Here is a 19,692-nt window from a genome sequence, read left to right as displayed (position 1 = left end):
CCAGAAAAATAAAGTTAGGACAATAAGGAGCATCCTATTTCCTATCTAGCTGCTTTGTGTCGGGCCTCATCAAACAGTTTAAGACTGGCAAACCCCAGGTAATTATTTCATCACCGTCAGAGTCATGCACAATAATTTGGAATGCTGGATCCTTCTCTATTCACCTACATTAATTCTACTGCATAATTCTGAAGCTCTGGGGTCTAGCCATCATAGTGCCCATAAAAAGCATAGCTGTGAACTGTCTGCTAACTAGCAGTACATCAGCCTTCCAAGTCTAATAAGTAAGTTCTCTGCTAAAGATCTCTACAGCCAATTGGCTGATTAGATCAACTTGGAGCAAGTGCTGGCAGATGAGCAAGCAGACTTTAGGGCAGGACCTTCTACCCTTGACCGTGCCTAAGGCTTCAATGTTGGGGCTGAGAAATACTCATTTAAAGGAGATTCTGCATTATTCATCACATTCATTGATTTTAGGCCTACATTTAATTTCATTTCCAGAACATTGTGGGATAAACTCATAAATTATCCTATGTTAATATATAACTTTTTATGAGCATTCCTGAGTAAAGGCTGACTGTAGTGCACAAGGCCATTATATTAAAAAAAATCCAAAACAAAACACGAGACTGGCATATTTTGGGCCCCTTCTTGTGTAATTGGTCCTTTAACTTCCCATTAAAAATAACTAAGCATGACTCCTAAAATTAGTCAACAGGCATATTGCAGCCTTTCTTTACAGTATGTAATGCTTCCGTCATACACTGTATTCAAAGGAGCCCTGAGTGCCTGAGCTGGTTTTTTTTATTCCCGAACAAACCTAGAATGGACATTTAGCGCATTAAAATGGCCAGATTATAAGGCAATAAAAATCTTTAAATATTTAGGCATGATTTTCTTCATAGACCCGCTAAATTCTTTACATGTAATACTGGTTGGAGGTCCAAGTTCTTATTTCCTTGCAGACAATTATGGATTAAGATGGAAGGGACAATTCTGCAAAACCGCCATACTGTGATTTTGGGTCAGAGGGCTTTGTAGTGACTGTCTACAGGGAAGCACTTAACTGGGTTCGAGGAAAGCGCTTGAGATCCGAAAGTCCAACTGGGTCTCTCAGCTCTAGCCAGGAATCCTCCTGAGCAATCAGGCTCTTTTCTTTAGGCCAGCAAAATCTCCATACAGGTCGTCCTTGACTAATAATAATAATAATAATAATAATAATAATAATAATAATAATAATAATAATAATAATAATAATAATAATAATAATAATAATAATAATAATAATAATAATAATAATAATAATAATATAAAGGTGGAAGGGACCTTGGAGGTCATCTAGTCCAACCCCCTGCTCAGGCAGGAAACCCTATACCATTTCAGGCAAATGGCTGTCCAGTCTCTTCTTAAAAACTTCCAGTGTTGGAGCATTCACCACTTCTGGAGGCAGGTTGTTCCACTGGTTAATTGTTCTAACTGTCAGGAAGTTTCTCCTTAGTTCTAGGTTGCTTCTCTCCTTGACTAGTTTCCATCCGTTGCTTCTTGTCCTGCTTTCAGGTGCTTTGGAGAATAGCTTGACTCCCTCTTCTTTGTGGCAGCCCCTGAGATATTGGAACACTGCTATCATGTCACCCCTCACCCTTCTCTTCATTAAACTACACATACCCAATTCCAGCAACCGTTCCCTATATGTTTTAGCCTCCAGCCCCCTAATCATCTTGGTTGCTCTTCTCTGTACCCTTTCTAGAGTCTCGACATCTTTTTTACATCGTGGTGACCAAAACTGGATGCAGTATTCCAGGTGTGGCCTTACCAAAGCATTGTAAAGTGGTATTAGTACTTCACTTGATCTTGTTTCTATCCCTCTGTTAATGCAGCCTAGCACTGTGTTGGCTTTTTTGGCAGCTGCAGCACACTGCTGGCTCATATTGAAGTGATTGTCTACTAAGACTCCGAGATCCCTCTCACAGTTACTACTATTGAGCAAGGTACCACCTATACTATACCTGTGCATTTGATTTTTCCTGCCTAAATGTAGAACCTTACTTTTTTCACCATTGAACTTCATTTTGTTAGATAGTGCCCAGTGTTCGAGTCTGTCCAGATCCTTCTGTATCTTAAGCCTATCTTCTGGAGTATTGGCTATTCCTGCCAGCTTGGTGTCATCTGCAAATTTGATGAGTTCCCCATCTATCCCCTCATCCAAATTGTTGATGAAGATGTTGAAGAGCACTGGGCCCAGAACAGAGTCCTGGGGCACCCCACTACACATTTCCTTCCATGTAGATGCAGTTCCATTGAGGACCACACGCTGAGTATGGCCTGTCAGCCAACTACAAATCCATCTGGTGGTGATGCTGTCTAATCCACATTTTTCTATCTTATCAAGTAATAGGTTGTGATCTACTTATGAGCATAATTGAGCCCAACATTTCTGTTGCTAAGCGAGACAGTTAAATGAGTTTTTCCTCATTTTATGACAGTTGTTAAGTGAATCACTGCAGTTCTTAAGTTAGTAACATGGTTGTTAAGTGAATCTGGCCTCCCCATGGACTTTGCTTGTCAGAAGGTGGCAAAAAGTGATCATGTGACCCCGGATGATGCAACCATCATAAATAGGAAGCCAGTTGCCAAGTGGCTGAATTTTGATCACGTGACCACAGGGATACTGCAATGGTCATAAATGTGAAAAATGGTCCTAAGTCACTTTTTTCAGTGCCGTCACCAAATGAACTGTTGTAAGTCGAGGACTGCCTGTACCACATAACCACCCCTAAGCTCTGGAGGACAGCGAACACACTTTTAATGCATCCCCCACAGCAGTTCTTGAATGCCCACCCAAAACGTCTCACGTGCTAAGGCTGTGCCTTTGCAGAGAAGGGCCCGTGGAGGCCCTGAGACCTGCAAGAGCCAGCCCATCCCTCCTGCCTTAAGAAAGTACCCGGGCAATTCTGACAGGCACTACGTACCATTCCTATCAAACCAGTCTGAGTCCATTGCTATGAACATGGACAAATTTTGTTACACTGCCTGTAAAACCTAACCCTGCATCAGTGACCTAATCATTAACCATTTCATTCTATAGGCTGATGAGTGTTGCATTTGGGTCAGTAAACACAATACACACATGTATATATAACAGCCATTTTGTATGCAAACCCACAACATGCTCTCCAAATACCAAATGTGCCCCAAGCCAAAGGAAGAAAGAGAGAGAGAGAAAGAGGTAAGAGAGAGAGAGGTAAGAGAGAGAGAGGTAAGAGAGAGAGAGAAGAGGTAAGAGAGAGAGAAAGAGAGGTAAAAGAGAGAGAAACAGGTAAGAGAGAAACAGGTAAGAGAGAAAGAGAAGAGGTAAGAGAGAGAGGTAAAAGAGAGCGAGAGAGGTGAGAGAGAGAGAGAAAGAGGTAAGAAACAGGTAAGAGAGAAAGAGAAGAGGTAAGAGAGAGAGGTAAAAGAGAGAGAGAGAGGTGTGTGTGAGAGAAAGAGGTAAGAGAGAAAGAGGTAAGAGAGAGACGTGAGAGAGAGAGAGTGAGAGAGGTAAGAGAGAGAGAGGTAAAAGAGAGAGGTAAGAGATAAAAGAGAGAGTGAGAAAGAGGTAAGAGAGAGAGAGGTAAGAGAGAGAAAGAAGAGGTAAGAGAGAAAGAGAGAGAGGTAAAAGAGAGGGGTAAGAGAGAAAAAGAGGTAAGAGAGAGAGGTAAGAGAGAGACGTGAGAGAGAGAGAGAGAGAGGTAAGAGAGAGAGAGAGGTAAGAGAGAGAAAGAAGAGGTAAGAGAGAAAGAGAAGAGGTAAGAGAGAGAGGTAAAAGTGAGAGAGAGGTAAGAGAGAGAGAGAAAAAGGTGTGTGAAAGAGATGAGAGGTAAGAGAGAGAGAAAGAGAGAGGTAAGAGAGAGAAAGAGGTAAAAGAGAGAAAAAGAGGTAAGAGAGAGAGGTAAGAGAGAGAGAGGTAAGAGAGAGAGAAAGAAAGAGGTAAGAGAGAGAGGTAAGAGAGAAAGAGATAAAAGAGAAAGAGGTAAAAGAAAGAGCGAGGTAAGAGAGAGAAAGAAAGAGGTAAAAGAGAAAGAGAGAGAGAGAGGTAAAAGAGAAAGAGGTAAGAGAGAAAGAGAGAGAGGTAAAAGAGAGAGGTAAGAGAGAAAAAGAGGTAAGAGAGAGAGGTAAGAGAGAGAGAGAGGTAAGAGAGAGAGGTAAGAGAGAAAGAGATAAAAGAGTGAGAAAGAGGTAAGAGAGAGAGAGAGGTGAGAGAGAGAAAGAAGAGGTAAGAGAGAGAGGTAAAAGAGAGAGAGAGGTAAGAGAGAGAAAAAGGTGTGTGAGAGAGAAAGAGATGAGAGGTAAAAGAGAGAGAAAGAGGTAAGAGAGAGAAAAAGAGGTAAGAGAGAGAGGTAAAAGAGAGAGCGAGGTAAAAGAGAGAGAAAGAAAGAGGTAAAAGAGAGAGGTAAGAGATAAAAGAGTGAGAAAGAGGTAAGAGAGAGAGAGGTAAGAGAGAGAAAGAAGAGGTAAGAGAGAGAGAGAGGTAAAAGAGAGAGAAAGAAGTAAGAGAGAAAGAGAGAGAGAGGTAAAAGAGAGAGGTAAGAGAGAAAAAGAGGTAAGAGAGAGAAAGAGGTAAGAGAGAGAGGTTTGTGAGAGAGAGGTAAGAGAGAGAGAAAGAGATAAAAGAGTAAGAGAGAGGTAAAAGAGAGAGGTAAAAGAGAAAAAGAGGTAAGAGAGAGAGGTCAGAGAGAGAGAAAGAGGTGTGTGTGAGAGAGAGAGAGAGGTAAGAGAGAAAGAGATAAGAGAAATGTTTTAGTAGGGAGAGTCAAAAGATTACAGCCTACCACTACAGCAGTGCAATCATTACAAATGCCAGTTCTACCTTAAATTAACAAGTACACAGGTGTAACCTCTGCTAACTTCAATTTGAGGGAAGGGATGGGAGCCAATGCCATTCTCTGGGTATGCATCTATCTGGAGTCTGAGGGGATCCTAACCCAGTATCTATATCCATCCGGTAATTATTTCCAATTGCCAAGTTGACCCAGATTTTTTGCTGATTAATTCTGGCTTTGGCAATTCTAACCTAAAGATATCCCCAATTTGGCCTTTAGAGGCCTCTCTTGGCTAGGATTTTCTCCTATGTGTGTCAGAAAAGGATGCCAAAGATACATCAAAGATAGGGGAGTCTTCAGGTTAAAAGCAATTGGGACTGGAATTTCTGTCACTTGGTGATGCAGTCATAAATCATGATGTCACATGACTGCTTTGCTTAGTGAAGGCAACTCTGGCAGTCCTGGTTGCCATTCTAACCTGAGGATCCTCCAGATCATTGAGGAGGAAGAGGTAAGAGTGCCGGGCAAGCAGCCCATGGCCATCTAAGCAGAGGCTGCAGGTGGGCACTCTGGAGTGCAGGCAGAGGGTGTTGGGGGCAGAGGTTGCCCCAGGCAGGTGCTCCGGAGTAAGGACAGAGCACGGAGGCCGCAGGTGGGTGCTGTGGGTATGTGCTACGGAGCACAGGAAGGCAGAGGAGCAGCGAGAGCAACCTCTGCCCAACTTCGCCACTGGCTTTGCTTGTAGAAAGTCAGTGGGGAGCATTAAAAATCACACCACTGTGACTTACTGCAATGTGCTGCAATCGCAACTACCTGAGCGCAGGGGGGATGGTTACAAATCCCCTTCGTTCAGCACCATTGTAACTTTGAACAGTCACTGAACAAGTAGCCATAAGTTGAAGACTACCTGCCGGACGATAGCATCCCATGGATTACACCACCTGAGGCGGGTTCAAGGTCACTGTTCAATCCAGGTCCACTCAGAGGACGTCTGAGCTGGGGAAGGTTGTCTTCAGAGCATCGGTTCCTGAACGCTGATAGGAAGATAATTCCCAAGTTGCGAGTAAGAAAGCTCTTTCTGCATGCTTTCTGATCTACAAACACACAACTCAAAATAATCAAAGGGTCACCTGATAAACCTGGAAGACTGAGTGGGATTTGACTGCACAGACATGTTCTTTGCACACTCTTCCTTTCTCTTTCGGAATCACTCGGCCACTTCTTTCCCAAAGTCTCAAGGTGAACAATTCGACTTTAAAATACAAATCTGCCTTTGGTTCCAAAATCATGGCTCCACCTGATAAGGTCTGCTCTCCCCCCCCCCCCATGGCTGGCTTTCCTGCCCTTTCCCTTGTTGCCCCTGTCAGAGGGGCAGAACCTGAACACAGACTTGGTGCATCTCCCTGCCTCCCACCTCTCAGCAGCCCCCCCCCCCGTCTGTCCAGGGAAGAGTGGCTTTCCTGTGTGGCCTCCTTTTGAAGAAAGGGCAGAGGAAATGGGTTATGCTCACCAGCCAGCTGTTTCTCCAGGTGCCACAGCTGCAGCTGCCATCCCTCTGGTGCTCTCCATCACCCCATCATCACCTTACCCACCATCCATCAGTGTAGCCCACCCCAAACCCCTTCCCCAACCCTAGAAAATGCAGAGATCCAGCAGTGGTCCAGAAAGAGAAGCGCCTGTTGGAGTCCTCGGGAGCGGCGCGAGTGGGCTGAACTGCCTAAAGGGCGGAGGAAGAGGAGAGGCCCAGAAGGTCTCGGGGCCTTCGGGGAGCCCTCAAGCCGCAGCCTGTAAGCCAGACCCTCTGAACCGGCTCGGCAGCCTCCAAAGGAGAGCGGGTCAGGGTAGCTCTACCCCGGGACTGTCCCCGGGCCCTTCCACCCGGCCTCTGGGGCGCCGCTCCTCTGGATTCAGCGTGGGGATCAGCGGCGCGGAGAAGCGGGCGAGGTCTCGATCGGAGGTCCCGACCCGGAGAGGCGGGGGGGGGGTCTGCCTTGGCTCGGGGTGGGGGCGGGAGTGCCTGGCGGGTCCCCCAGGCTTGCGCTGCGTCCTCCCCGCCGGCGCCCTCTCCATCCGGGCGCTTTCGTTCCCCCAGGGAGCGCTGGTTTCGGCCTGCGGCGAAAGGCCGGTCCGGCTCCCGGGCGCGCCGAGGCGACTGGCTCACAGTCGGGGCTTCTTTCAAAGTCGGTTTTTATTAAAACGAAACGAAACTGGGGAGGGTCCGTGAACCACCTGACAGCAGGCTGGAATTTTCTCGGGGTGAGACACCCCCCCGCTCCGAGGGGTGGGCTGAGCCTGTGGGGTCCCTTCGGGAGCCGCCCAAGGCCGGCTGGGGCCCGTGGCCGCCCCGCCTTTAAAGTGCTGTGCTGCATCAACCGTTTACGGGGGGGGGGGGAGACCGGGCGCCGCCAACGGAGCCCGAAAGGAATCGATTAAAACAACTCGGCCGAGGTTGGAGCGCGAGAGAGGAAGGAGGGGAACCGCAGCCACGCCGCGAGCCATTGCACGTCGCCCCTCGGAGAGGAGCCCCAGCGAGCCCTCCCCGACCCCCAGCTCCGAGCCGGGGCGGGAGCGACCACGGCGCAGCAGGCGGGGAAGCGGAAGCGGGGGGGGGGAGAAAGAGAGACCCGCCGGGCCCTGAGAGCCGGCTGGATCTGCCCCTCGGCCCGGCCCGGCCCTTCGGCAGTCTTGTTCGCCTTCAAGGTCCCGATCCAATCCGGCGCAACTTCTATTTACAAGACCGGGAAGAAGTCACTCTGAAGGCGCTTTTCCTGGGTCTATTTACACGAGTCTCTGCTGGATTCGGACAGGCCTCGAGCCTCGCTGGCGCCCCTCCCCGTCCAAGGTATCTCCGGGGGGCGGGATGGAGGTCCTCACTGGGGCAACAAGGGGGGTTTGAAAGAGCAGTTGCCAGCGCAGTGGCGAGGAGTCAGCATCTTGCAGGAAAAGTGGTGCAGCGCGTCGTGGGCCTCTGCGAGGGAAGCGAGAGAAGAGGGTCCGTCACTCCCGGCGGCGCGGGGTCCGCCCCCGGCCCAGCAAAGGACTCTCCCTCGCCCCTGCCCGCCTCCCCGCTCCCTTCCCCGGAACAGTCGCTCCCCAGACCAAGCCCCCTCCAACCGAGGTCGAGTGCCGGCAGTACCGGGATGTCGGCTCCCGCCCATGCTGCGCCTCCTCGGGGCGGCCCATCCAGGGACTGACGAGCTCTGCTTCCAGATCAGCCAAATGCAGGGGTGTCTCGAGGCTGTGGCCCAAAACGCCAAGACGATTGTTTTGGCCGTATCCTGCGGACACCCCGCAACTTCTGAGCCGGGCATAATTTTCCCTATAATGGGATTAGTCCAGAGCTGGGCCAAACATTCTCCCAGAGGACAATTCCTAAGCGGCGCCTCTCCAAACAAAGGGGGCTGCGCGAGGTGTACAAAGGGCGGCCAGGCCTGTTGCGTTTTGCCCGGGTGGATTCCAAGGGGAGTAAACTCAGCCACAGGCCGGGTTAAGGAACCAGAAGCGCTGGCTTCACCTCTCAGGCCAAGAGGGGCAAATCCAGTGTGGGCCCCAAAGCGAATGGGATCCAGTCGGACTTCCATCCCCGCATCAGATCTGACAACTTTTCGGGGGGGGGGGGGAGAGATTTGGTAAGTGGTCTCCTCCCGAAATCTGGCAGTGTTTCTGCGTAAGAGGCTTAAGCAGGTCAGTAAAGGAGAATATTCGTAGCTCAGGGTTGAAATGAGGGGTCCTCGCTGCTCCTGCGGTTGAGAGTCCATGACCCAACCAGACCACCAGGGCTGGTGCTTAAGCAGGCAAGTTAAGGGGCCAGCAGGGGCGACAGGCTAGAGGCGGCCAGCCTCACTCCCGCCCAGAGCCGGTTGCTTGCGCCAGAGGGCGCGGATATCTCAGCTCTCCGTTCGGCCACTTCGCTGGGCTGGGAGGGCCGGGAACGGTTCCTGCCAGTTTCCTCGCGCCCTGCACGGCTACGGAGCCGCGCTCGCGTCCGACTCCCCACGGCGCTGCCCCCTGGCTAAAGCTCCCACCCACCTTTGAGCTTCTGCTGAATGGCGTAGCGGGCCTTCCGTTCCTGGTCGAGCTCGTTGCACAGGGTATCTGCGGAGGACAGAAGGAGCTCGGGCGGGCCGGCAAGGGAGCGGCCTCTCGGTGCGCCCCCCGCCCCAGGGCCCCTCCCCCCGCCGGACTGACTGCGAAGCCCGCAGCCCTTGCTCACCGCGCACGATCTGCAGCTGCTGCACCATCTCCTCCCGGTAGGCCAGCTCCCGCTTCATCTGGTCCTGGAAGTTGTCTGCGGGCAGCGAGGAGGGGCTGTCGGAAAGAGGCCGCGGGCAGCCCCGCCGCCGCAGGCTGGGCCGAGGGAGGCCCCCGGCGGAGCTCCGCCCGCTGCGAGTCGCGTTCATCCACACGCGCGACCGGCGGCCTCTCCCGCCCCCGACGGTCCAGCAGGCCTCCCTTCCCCGCCGCCCTCCCACCGCAGCCTTCGCGGAGCCTTCCCGGCCGGGGCCCGCTGGAGAGACCGAGCAGTTCCTGGCGAAAAGTTTAGCGCCTCCCTCAGCCAGCGCCCCTCCAGGCCGTCGAAAGGAAGCCCGGCCGAGCTCGAGGCCGCCAGCCCCCAGTCCTCCTGGGGAGCGCTCTGCCTTTGGCCAGGACCCCCCCGCCCCGCGTCCCTACTTGTCTTGGAGGGCAAGGGGGAAACGAAGGGGGGGGGCAAAGGGGCGTCGGGTGGTTCGGCTCCAAAGCAAGCCCAACGGGTAGCCAAGATACTTGAACTGGCTAGGATCCCATTTTCTTGATGGCGCAGCTCAGGACATCCTAACCAAACTAACCAGGTTCGCTTAGCCCGGGGTTAAACCAAGGCGTAGCGTGTGGGAGGCCCGCGCTAGACTGGCCCGGCCCTCCGGTGCTGGTCGTCCAGGTGGGGGAGAGGCCCTCCGCCTACGCGGGGGAGGGATCGAGTTTCCTCTTGCTCCCCGCTCTTCGTTGCCCGGGTCTTCGCCCAGGAAACAGGCGGGGGACAAGGAAGCGCAGGCCTTCCCGCCTCCGGGGTTTCCTTCCCTGCGCCCCCTCGCAACCTGGCAGCCGGGACTACCCAGCGCAGGGTGAGGAGCCACTAGGGAAAAGCCTAAAGCGGGGCGGCGTCTTCTGGACGGACCGCGAGAGGGGGAGACGGAAGGTACCTTTGAGACTTTGGAATTCCCGTTCCAATTTCTTCCTGAGATCCATCTGCTCCAGGAGGAGTCTCTGCAGCTCGTCTGTTGGCGGAGGGGGGAAAGGAGGAATAATGGCAGTGGGAGGGGGGAACAGGATTAAGGAGATCTGCTAAGGGATCCCTGAAATAGAGGCCTCTTTCCATGGGGGAGGCAGTGAATGCCTCATCTCCAATTAAAGGGGAAATATAATTTTCACTTGCCTATAGAGGTGCATCTTGATATCTATTTATTTGCACATACACAGGCTCAACACACCCACCCAGCTGATCTCGAAAAGACGAGCAAGGATAGAAGGATTTAGGCAAGGATGGAAGACCACCTGTAAATGCTAGAGCTGTAGACTAGATTATAATTAAAGAGGGGATATCCCCCCCAAGCAGTGTCAGCTCCCTTCCAAATGGTTGAAACTACCAAGCGTCCAGCTGTGTTGGAGAGGGACTTTTGCTTATGATGACCTCTGTGGAGTATAGCTCGTTCTTCCTGGGCGCTGTGGGGGATTCCTTTTAAACCTGAACTGTATTCCAGGAAGAAGTAACTGAACAGGTCTGGCACTCATCTGCACCTGCTAGGACGATCCTAGCTCTATAGGCTCCCAAGGCTGTCTCCTCCAGACGTTCATTATTATAACATGGATAACCTCCTCCACCATGTAGGCTCCGAAGAGGGCATTTCCATAACGCCTGAATTGCCAACTTCCCAACAGCTCTGGAGCTGCTACAGCAGGTGGGGCGAACCATCCCAAAGTGCCTCCTGAGAACAGCTGCAAAGCCAACTTGCAGTCCATGTCCGGGCGGAGAACCTTTTGCGTCCTGCTCTGAGACTTGCAAAACACACACACAGCCCTTTCCCTACCTGCTTTTCTCAGAGCTGGCCTCCACCCTTAAATTGCCAAGCCCCAGAGCGGTGGAAATGCCAAAATCCATTAAAAGTAAACTCTCTTGACTTCAATCCAGCTTCTGATGACTTCAGGGACATATCCCAGCTATGGAAGTCGTCTTGTGGGGCATTTCGTTGAGATCCTAAATTTCACAGATCTCCTGGTGGTATTCTATCCAAAGCCTGAGCCTGCTTAGCTTTTTGAGGCCAGAAGCCAAGAGCCAACAGAAAGCGACCAAACTGAGATGCGGAGTAGAGACCTGGATTAAGCCTGCCATTGAGGCGGACAAACGGAAGCCGCAGCCTCCTCCAGGACAACGGACGTCCTGCCGGTTCCTCGGTGCAAAAAAGCCCTCAGTGCGTAGAGCAGGGACAGAAGCAGGGTTAACCTGCTGAAGGCCGCATAAAAAAGCGGAACTGCGCCAAATCCTTTGGAAACGTTTCTCCCTCCGCCCTCGGATTCGGAAGGTGCAGCCCAGGCTTGGGGGGGGGGGGGAAACTGCTTCTCTCTTTCCCTTCCTGACTGGCGCACCCGAGGGCCGCCTTCATCCCGAATCCCGACGCCCCTACCTCTTGCCAGAGCGCCCAGGTCCTTCTCTCCCAGCTGAGTCCCAGGGACGTCGAGGAGGGTCACTTCCTCGCCTAGAAGAAAGGAGAGAAATCCCGAAATTCGGTCCCGCCCGGGGCCCCTTTTCCGCTCCCCCCCCCCCGCGAGGGACAAAACCGCTTTAGCCGGGAAGAGGAGCTCCCGGAGGGAGGAGGTCCCGGGCGGCGCTTTCGAACGGTTCCCTTTGCCTCCCCAGGGTTCAGACTGGGGAATCCTTGTAGGAAGGCGATAGTTTCACGTGAAAGCTAGCATGGGTCCATTCACGTGTGGATAGGCTGTCATTAGCCTAGGTCTCTCCACCCCCCCCCCCACCCCCTCCCCACCCAAACAGCCTAATGACTCCTGGAGAACCGAATTCTGCCTTTAATTTATTTTGTTTACTCTTCCTCGACTTTGCATAGTTTACGCTAATAGGTACTAACTTCGAATGTTTCGTTTTGCTGGATCCTATTAAAGGAATTTTATCCTTTCTCTTGTGCGTGCGTGCGTGTGTTTTCGTTTGTTGGGCTTTAAATAACTGCCATTTGGCACGAGGAAGCAGGATAAACGAGGAAACTATTCTGGATTCTAGAACCATCCTCACGAGCCGCAGATTCAGTGACACCTGCCAGAACAAATCACCCCTTATCCTATTTCAGCTCCCTGCCCGCCCCGCCCTCCCGCCAGTCTTTCGAAATCTGCTGCGGGACCGCGGTTTTCCCTTCTTCCGCGAACCGTCGGGAGGAGGCGCCGGCGGAGGGCAATCCGGCAAGAGCGCTACCAAGGAGACCCCTTCGGACAACTCTTCCTAGGGATGGCTCAGCGCGCATCCTGGACGTCTGTACTGTACAGGAAGAGCGGGACTTGCTCGACCAGGGAAGCTCCAGAAGGGCCCAGCGGCAGTAAAGGCGGCCGACCAAGACCCCCCCCCCGCCGCCGCCCCTGGCCAGAACAGACAAACCGGCTTCCGTCGAGGAGGGCTGCTGCTGCTGCTGCGGAGACAACCCGACCTGAGCCGTCGAAGGTGGGAGATCAATAGCGCCAAGGCCGCTGCTGCCCTCAACATGGCCCGGGTGCGGGCACGAAACTGGGCCGCCGGAAGGATAAAGCAGCGAGGAGGGTGCCAGGCGGACCGTCCCCGAGAGCCGCTTTCAGTCACCCCCCCGCCTTCCCCGCCCCCGCTGAATGGAAATGGAGGGTGGAAGACGGTGCCTAAGGGTTGAGCCTCTACAGGACGAATCCCTGCAGTTCTCTCCCTCCCTCGCCCCGTCTCTCGGCCACCGAAAGGCCAAACGCAGGGCCTTGTTGCCTTAAAGCCCCGGGGAATACGCTTGCGAGCAGCGCTTCGATCCAGGGAATTTAAACGGTCAATAGGACGATTCCGATACTGTGATAGATACTACATCTCCCATCATTTCCCCGACAGCGTGGTCAATGGAACTGGCAGTCCTTTAATAACCTCAGGAGCCCCCCCACCCCCACCCCCTTTTCCACGCACGCTGTTACGCGCCCTTAAGCAGAGTTCCTCCCCGCCCTCTGGCCGGAACACGGGTGTCAGACTGCAGGACAGGTTCCGCGGCCGCTTGTGTGGGGGGGCTGCTTCGGGGTCCCGACATCCGCCGGCTGAATTCAAAGGGCCCGCTTGTCTGCGCTTAGCTGCACCGCGTTTTCTATTGTCAATTAACACCGTTTGCTGGCTGCAGTCCGCGGCGCGTTTGCCACAATACCTGACAAACGTTGTTAGCCTGGCCCGCTAGTCCCGCCTTGGCTGCTCTCTTCGGCGTTTCTGCCCGCCCCTTCGGTGTCAATCTGGTATTCTGTAAAGGCAGCCCCCCCCCCGCCCCCATCAAGGGCCGACCGGGACCCGAGCCTTTTACCTCGCTCGGCGTGAGTCGGGCTGGGCTGCGAGGCGCTTCTTTGCCTTGGCGAGGTTTTCCTGGCCTCCAGGTCCTCTGCGGCCGAGTGATTGTCTTCGGGGTCTTCGAACCAAGGAAGCGGTTTTCAGGATATGGAGCTCGCCCGGAGCCCGCCTCAGCTACCGCATTTCGGCCGAGTCCTTACCGCTGCCCCGGGAAGGAGCTCGCCGCCGTTCCAGGAACCGTTAACTTCCCTGGCCCGCCTCGCCCGCCTCCCCATAAGCCACGCCAGGCCGCAAGCCTGGCCCGAAGAGATGTGAGCGGTTGGGGAACTCGGGGCAAGGTCCGGGCCCTGGGGGCGATCCCTCCCCTTAAAATAAAGGCAAAGGAAAGAAGAACCAGAATCAAGAAAATCTCATCGGCCACGGCCGGGGCCCTAGGCCCGAAAGACCCTCGCTTCCGGAGGAGGCCGACTCTGGCGGGAAGCCCGTTGAGGGCGAAAGGGCCCTTGGAAGAGGTCTGGGGTCCGGACTTGGGGCCGGGGGCTTCCCTTAGTCACCCCGTTTTTCCTCTCCAGCCCCGCACCGAGGTATCATTCTTGCGGCTTATTCGTACCGTTTTTCTCTGGGGCGCAGGGATAGGGAGTGATGGTTGGGCCCAGGGAGACGCCGTCTGTGAGCGCTTGCGGACAGTGGTCTCTCCCCGAAGGATAAGCCTGCAAAGGAAAAGGCAGAAAGAGTTTGGCTCGACGCGCGATTTACTGACCATCAGAATTTAGCTTTGCTTGGAACTCCGGCGCAGGAAATCCCACCGTGGCCAAGAATCCAGGAACACAATAAAACGAATTCATACTCCACTGCTCAAAGAGAGGCCAAATTGGAGACCACTTGCTCTTCCGCTGTGCCTCGGAGCCATTTTCCGTAATTCAGCGGAAAGAAAAACCCACCGACGTTTAATTTATTGTCCTTCTAGGAAGGGGGATTAGCCCAGGAAATGCCCGTTTTAATTATACTGTTGGTGCTCCAGAAAAAAAGGATCTTTCCCCAGTTCAAAAGAACTCTCCACCAAAGAGAGCTCCTTTAGCATTAAAAGTCCCCCTCCGCGAATGACCACCACTACCGACCCCAGTAATCGTATTTCGATCCGCTTCAAGGTAAGATCCGGTTTAGACTCTCTTCCTCTTAGTTCTACAGATCTGACTCCAAACTTCCCGTGTCCAAAGGCGAAAAGCGAGAAATTCCACGGTCATAGAAATTTTCGAAGCTGATGGGCTTCTGGACAGAGGCTAGGATAGCTAGCTTTGGGTCCCAACCATCCGAAGATGGCCAGAACGGAGAAAGAGCCCTCGTTCAGCTGGAGGCAAGACCTTTCATACACCCACATCCCCATCCTGGATGAAGGCCCCAAAGTGAGAGTCCGGGGGCTTTTTAACGCCCCGATTTGTTTGTCTGAGCTGCAAAAACAAACAAAAAACCCCAATGGATCGGGCGCTGCTCTCGCCCTCCCCTCCTGAGCCTACTTAGGTGCGTCTACTTATTCTCCTCCTTTGGCTACTCCTCGCCTAACTCTCTCGTAGGCTTTGGAACCGGTCCCCAGCAGACCCCCGCCCCTCCCTCAGATTTGCCAGACAAATTCACCTCCATTGCTTTGCCTCGCTGTTTCAGTGCAGGGCGACTAAACGCAGCTGCATTTTAAACAGCGGCTATGCGGGGAGCCGGTTGGCTGCGAGGTCTCCCCCGGGTGAGCTCACGACGGCCCTCTTTCCCTGCCCCCACCCCAGATTCCCGAGGCCAGCTTGGCCTGGAGCTGTTCGGGGTGCTGAAACGCCGCTCCGCCATGGAAAGGTAGAAGAAAGTCATCACTTCGGCAGGGCTTGGGGGCAGTCGCCCCCGGCGGGGTGGATTCTCATTCGGCTGCTGGAGAATTTGCCTCACACCCCAGCTAGAAAACCAGTCTGGTGTGGTGGTTAAGGCACCAGGCTGCAAACCAGGAGGCCATGAGTTCTAGTCCTGCCTTGGTCTGGGCCAGTCACTCTCTCTCAGCCCCACGAAGGAGATAATGGCAAATAGTTATCTAAAAAATAGCTAAGAAAACTGCAGGGATTTCTCCAAGCGGTGCCAGAAGTCAACACTGATTCGACACACATACAACCTATTCTGGACCAGCAGGTATAGTGGGCTCCAAGAGGGCTGTCCGGTGTGATTTCGGCCTGGTGTCTCAACCCAGCCAAAGGAGAAGCCTCTTTCTCTCCAAAGTGAAGTGAAGGCAAAATAGGCGCCTCCGCCGGCCCCTTTCCACTGCCTCGGTCCAAGTATTACCGCCCTCCGCTAACTGCTTTGAGGCTTTTTCCCCGCCCGCAACCGCCCTTTGCAGAGCCTCCACGACTCCCCTTTCAAAGCGCCCCGTTTCAGCGGATGCCCATCCGCCTGTAGCCCGGCCCGCTCCCTCGCCTGACTCGGGCGGAGGAGGGAGAGGGCCTGCCTTTTCACCCTTCCCCTCCAGCCGCCCCACCTACCTCGTAGCCAGCCCGGCTGCTGGTCCTCTCCGAGGGACTCTCCTCCGGTTCCGCCACCTTCTCCGCCGTTGCCAGGTCTGCTCCCGGGGCTGCTGCAAGAGACTCGTCCGCCGCGGGCAAGAGCAGCGGCGGCGGCGGCGGCGGCGGCGGCGGCGGGGACGGCTGCACGTCTCTCCCAGGCGCCTCGTCCTCTTCGTCGTCGTCGTCCTCCGCGAAGCGGTTCGTCTCCACATCCACCTCCGGCTCCCCCGCCGTCTCGTTCCCGGGCGAGAGGGAGCGGTAGCTGGAGCTGCCCTCGCTGAGGAAGTCCGGGGAGAGGTAGCCCGGGCAGCCCCGCGGGCCGGCGTAGACTTCCCTGGTCCCGTAGAGCTTGGCGATGCTCTCGGCGTCTTTCACCACCGGGCGGAAGGCCGAGAGGTAGCTGCCCTTCCTGGGGAGCGGCAGGGGCGCCAGCAGGGCCTCGTCGCCGGAGCGCTCCTCCTCCCCGAGGGCCGCAGTGGCTCTGGAGAGGGCGCTGGGGCAGCGCTCGCCCTCGGCGCCGCCGCAGCCCTCCTGCGGGGTGGCGCTGCTCCGCTCGCTGCCGGACGGCTCCGAGCCCTCCAGGTCCACGTGGCCGCGCAGTCCCAGCGGTTCGGCGGCCGCTGCCGCGGCGGCGGCGGCGGCTGCGACCACCACGGCGGTGGCGGCCGCTTTGGCTTGGCTCTGGGCGGGATAGGGCGGCACCGGGAGGCTCCCGGAGGCCGGCCAGAACATGGGGAAAGAGGGGTAGACGCCGCCCTCTTTGGCGGCAGCGCTGGGTTGCTGGGGCGGCGGCGGCGGCTGGGGCGGCGGGTGCGGCGGCCCCCAGAACAGGCCCTGCGTCAGGGCGCCTGCCTTGGCGGGGTCGCCGCCGCCGCCGGCCCCGCCCAGGGAGTCCTCCTGCTTCTTGGGGCACAAGCCGAACGCGGCGGCGGGGAAGCCGTAGGGCGGCGGGAAGAGCGGCGGGGGCAGCTTCTGCAGCATCCCGAAGCCTTTGCTGGGCACCGGGATGACCGGGTAGCTTCGTACCGCGGCCGCGGCCGGGCCGTGCGCCCCCGCGGGCAAGCCCAGCCCTCCGCGCTCCGTCCCGGGGGGCTCGTCGGCCACGCCGCTGCAGCGCAGGCTCTTGTGCACCGGGGCCAGGTCGGCCGGGGCGGGCGGCGGCGGGTGCAGCGCGCTCTTGGTCGCGGAGGAGCCGCCCCCGCCGCCCTGCAGGGAGAAGGTCCGCTTGCGGGTGCCGCCGTTGAACATGGCCTTGACGTCCTCCCAGGCGTGGCTGAGATCCTCGGCGGCCCCCTTGTCGCTGAGCTTGAGGTGGCGGCGCCAGGAGTTGAAGTTGGCGGCGTCGGGCTGCGTGTACTTGGCGTCGGGCGTGCGGTGCGAGTGGAAGATGAACTTGTTGGGCGAGAAGTACATGCTGCAGTAGCTGCACTTGATGCACTTGGCGCGCGAGCTGTTGTAGCGCGCGGGGATGAAGCTGCCGCGCGAGCCCCACGCGCACTCGTGCACCACGTCGAAGGCGAAGTTCTCGGGCAGCTTGGGCGGCTTGTGCTCGCCCAGGAAAGACTTGCAGAGCCGCTCGGCCTCGCGCTTGGTGATCATGCCGCAGCGGCGCGAGGAGATGGGCATGGCGCCGGCCCGTCGCAGGATCTCCAGCTGCACCGGTGTGCACTGCACGCAGGTGATGCCCAGCGCCACCCGACGGTTGTGGATCTCATTGTAGCTGTAGTTCTTGAGCAGCGTGTTGGAGATCTGGGCCAGGCAGAGGCGCTCCTGCCCGTCGATGACCAGCGAGACGATGGGGACGCCGTAGAGCGAGGTCTCCCCGACCTGGTTGGGCTTCAGAGGGCTGGAGCCGGCGTAGGGCTGCAGCTCCTGCTTGGAGTGAGGGGAGGACGAGGAAGAGGACGAAGCTGAGGACGAGGAAGAGGAGGAGGAGGAGCCAGATTCGCGCCCCACTCCCAGCTGACTGGCGGAGGCCAGCGGCTCCATCTCTGCCGCGGGCGGCCAGACCCCTGCAAAGAAGGAGGAAGCGGGAGATGCGCTGAGCGAGGCCCCGGTCAGCTGGACGGCGGGACCCGGGGGCGGCTGGACTGAAGCTGAGCCGAGGCCGACATCCTGGGCCGGGGTGGGGACCGGGCCTGCCGCCCACGTTCAGCGGGAGGGCCCCTGTCGCAGCCCAGGCCGCCCCCTCCCCGGGGGTCTCCCTCGGAAGCTCTCTGGGCGGAGGCGGGGGAACGCCTGCGCCCGCCTGAACGGAGGCTCGCGGCCAAGTTCCTTTGGGAAGCCGCTTGAGAGCCCAACAGCCCAGCCCAGCTCTTCAGCCTGGGGAAGGGGACGGCTGACCCCGCTCCCGAAGGAGCTCTCCTTGCAGCGGTTGTTCCTTCCCGCTTTCTTGCCCCCCTTTTAAAAATAAGACGCATTAAAAATCAAAATATTATAAGCCACGAATTGTATTTACACACGACCGGGATCCTGGTCATTGTTGGTGAGGGGGGGGAGGAGGGGGGGGGAGAAAGCGGAGGCTTCCCGGCCCGAGGCTCGGGGACGATTTCCACGTGCGAGGAGCTGTCCAGCCTCTTGTCAGCCAGAGGTGCTCGCGCCCTTCTCGACGGAGCCTCCGGGGCTGAAGGGCCGAAGCAGCCGCTGCCCGGCCGGAGCAGTAATCCCGCCTTAAGGCGGCGGCAGCGCAAGACGCCTTTAGCCTCAGTCCCGGGTCCCTCTTGCTCGGGGGTCGCCCCGCGGCCGAGCCCAACCGGCCCAGACGAGAAATCGCCCCGACAGCTCTCCAGCCACCGGGCGATGGAGGAACCTGCCATTTCTTTGCATTTCCGCCCTCTTTTTTCCTTTTGAACTTTCTCATCTCTAAATCGGATGAAGGACTCGGTCGAAAAGTGGGTGAGCCGCCCGGCTAATCCGTCCCCGCCGCTCCTCTAATACCTGCCCGGGAGACGCGAAAGCCTCCTTAAGCGCCACCGAAAGTCTCCTCCGGCGGAAAAGAAAACGGAGAGGCCAGGATTAAAGGCCGGCTCTCGGGTAATTACAGCAAATCGGCCGAGCCTTCCCGCCTCTCTCAAACGGGGACACAAACTTCGTTTCCTTCCCTTCTGCAGAAGGCGAGAAGCGCCGCCCTAACCCCGCCGTCCTCCTCCCGACCTCTCGCCCCGACCCTCGCCGCCAAGGCGCCCAGACCGAGTAAAACACCAGCCTCTCACCAGAAGATCTACCCTAAACGAGGGACGCGCGCGCCCGTACGGGGCGGGGGCCCGGAGGCTTCTAATCGGGTCTCTGCCCGAAGGAAATTATCTGCAGTTAATTTATTTTCGAGTCCTTCTGATGCCCCTTTGAGAAAGGGACGCCCCGCAGCCGGCTGCCCGCGGCGTTGGGACCCTCCTGCAAAAAGCAGAAAGCGCGCATCCATCCCGAGGCGGGAGCAACGAAATAACATTAAACTAAACACGGTCCAGCTATGCGAGGTATCCTTAGAAAGGGGGAAGGAGGCGGAAAAACCCCGCTTAGCCCTGGGAGCCGCCGCCGCCAAGGGCAGTCTGTCTTCGCCGCGATTCCCGGATCTCCCGAAAGCCTCCCAGCGCAGAGCGGGGGTCGCGGCAGGGGCGAGGAAGGAGCCCCCCCCAGCTGCGCCTGCCCGGGGCCCTGGCTTACCGGCGGCGGCGGCGGCGGCGGCGGCTTCTCACTCGGCCAGATCCACAGGCGGCCCCTGCAGAGGCGCGACGACGAAGGTTCCGGCCGCGGCGACTTTCATGGAGCTTCTTCCTGGCGGTCTCCCGCCCGTCGCCTCCGTCCGCGGCTTTGGCGAGGCGGGCGGGCGGTT

General features: G+C 56.5%; 1 protein-coding gene across 1 annotated transcript; it reads right to left on the bottom strand.

Annotated features, from left to right (window-relative positions):
* Positions 1-7,461: 7,461 nt before the first annotated feature.
* On the bottom strand, positions 7,462-17,852 carry SKOR1 (SKI family transcriptional corepressor 1; the record flags this gene model as incomplete). Its single annotated transcript, XM_081337002.1, has 11 exons — positions 7,462-7,767; positions 8,829-8,894; positions 9,013-9,087; positions 9,977-10,051; positions 11,456-11,527; positions 12,433-12,558; positions 13,349-13,450; positions 13,943-14,042; positions 14,709-14,780; positions 15,103-15,240; positions 15,843-17,852. The coding sequence occupies 11 exons, from the start codon at positions 17,850-17,852 to the stop codon at positions 7,670-7,672; spliced, it is 2,934 nt and encodes a 977-aa protein (XP_081193128.1). The 3' UTR covers positions 7,462-7,669.
* Between the last annotated feature and the right edge of the window lie 1,840 nt (positions 17,853-19,692).

The sequence above is a fragment of the Vipera berus genome (genome assembly GCF_964194415.1).
Source record: "Vipera berus genome assembly, chromosome: 12".
Lineage (NCBI taxonomy): Eukaryota > Metazoa > Chordata > Lepidosauria > Squamata > Viperidae > Vipera > Vipera berus.
The sequence above is the reverse complement of the archived record's forward strand: the minus strand, read 5'-3'. Positions and strand labels throughout refer to the sequence as shown.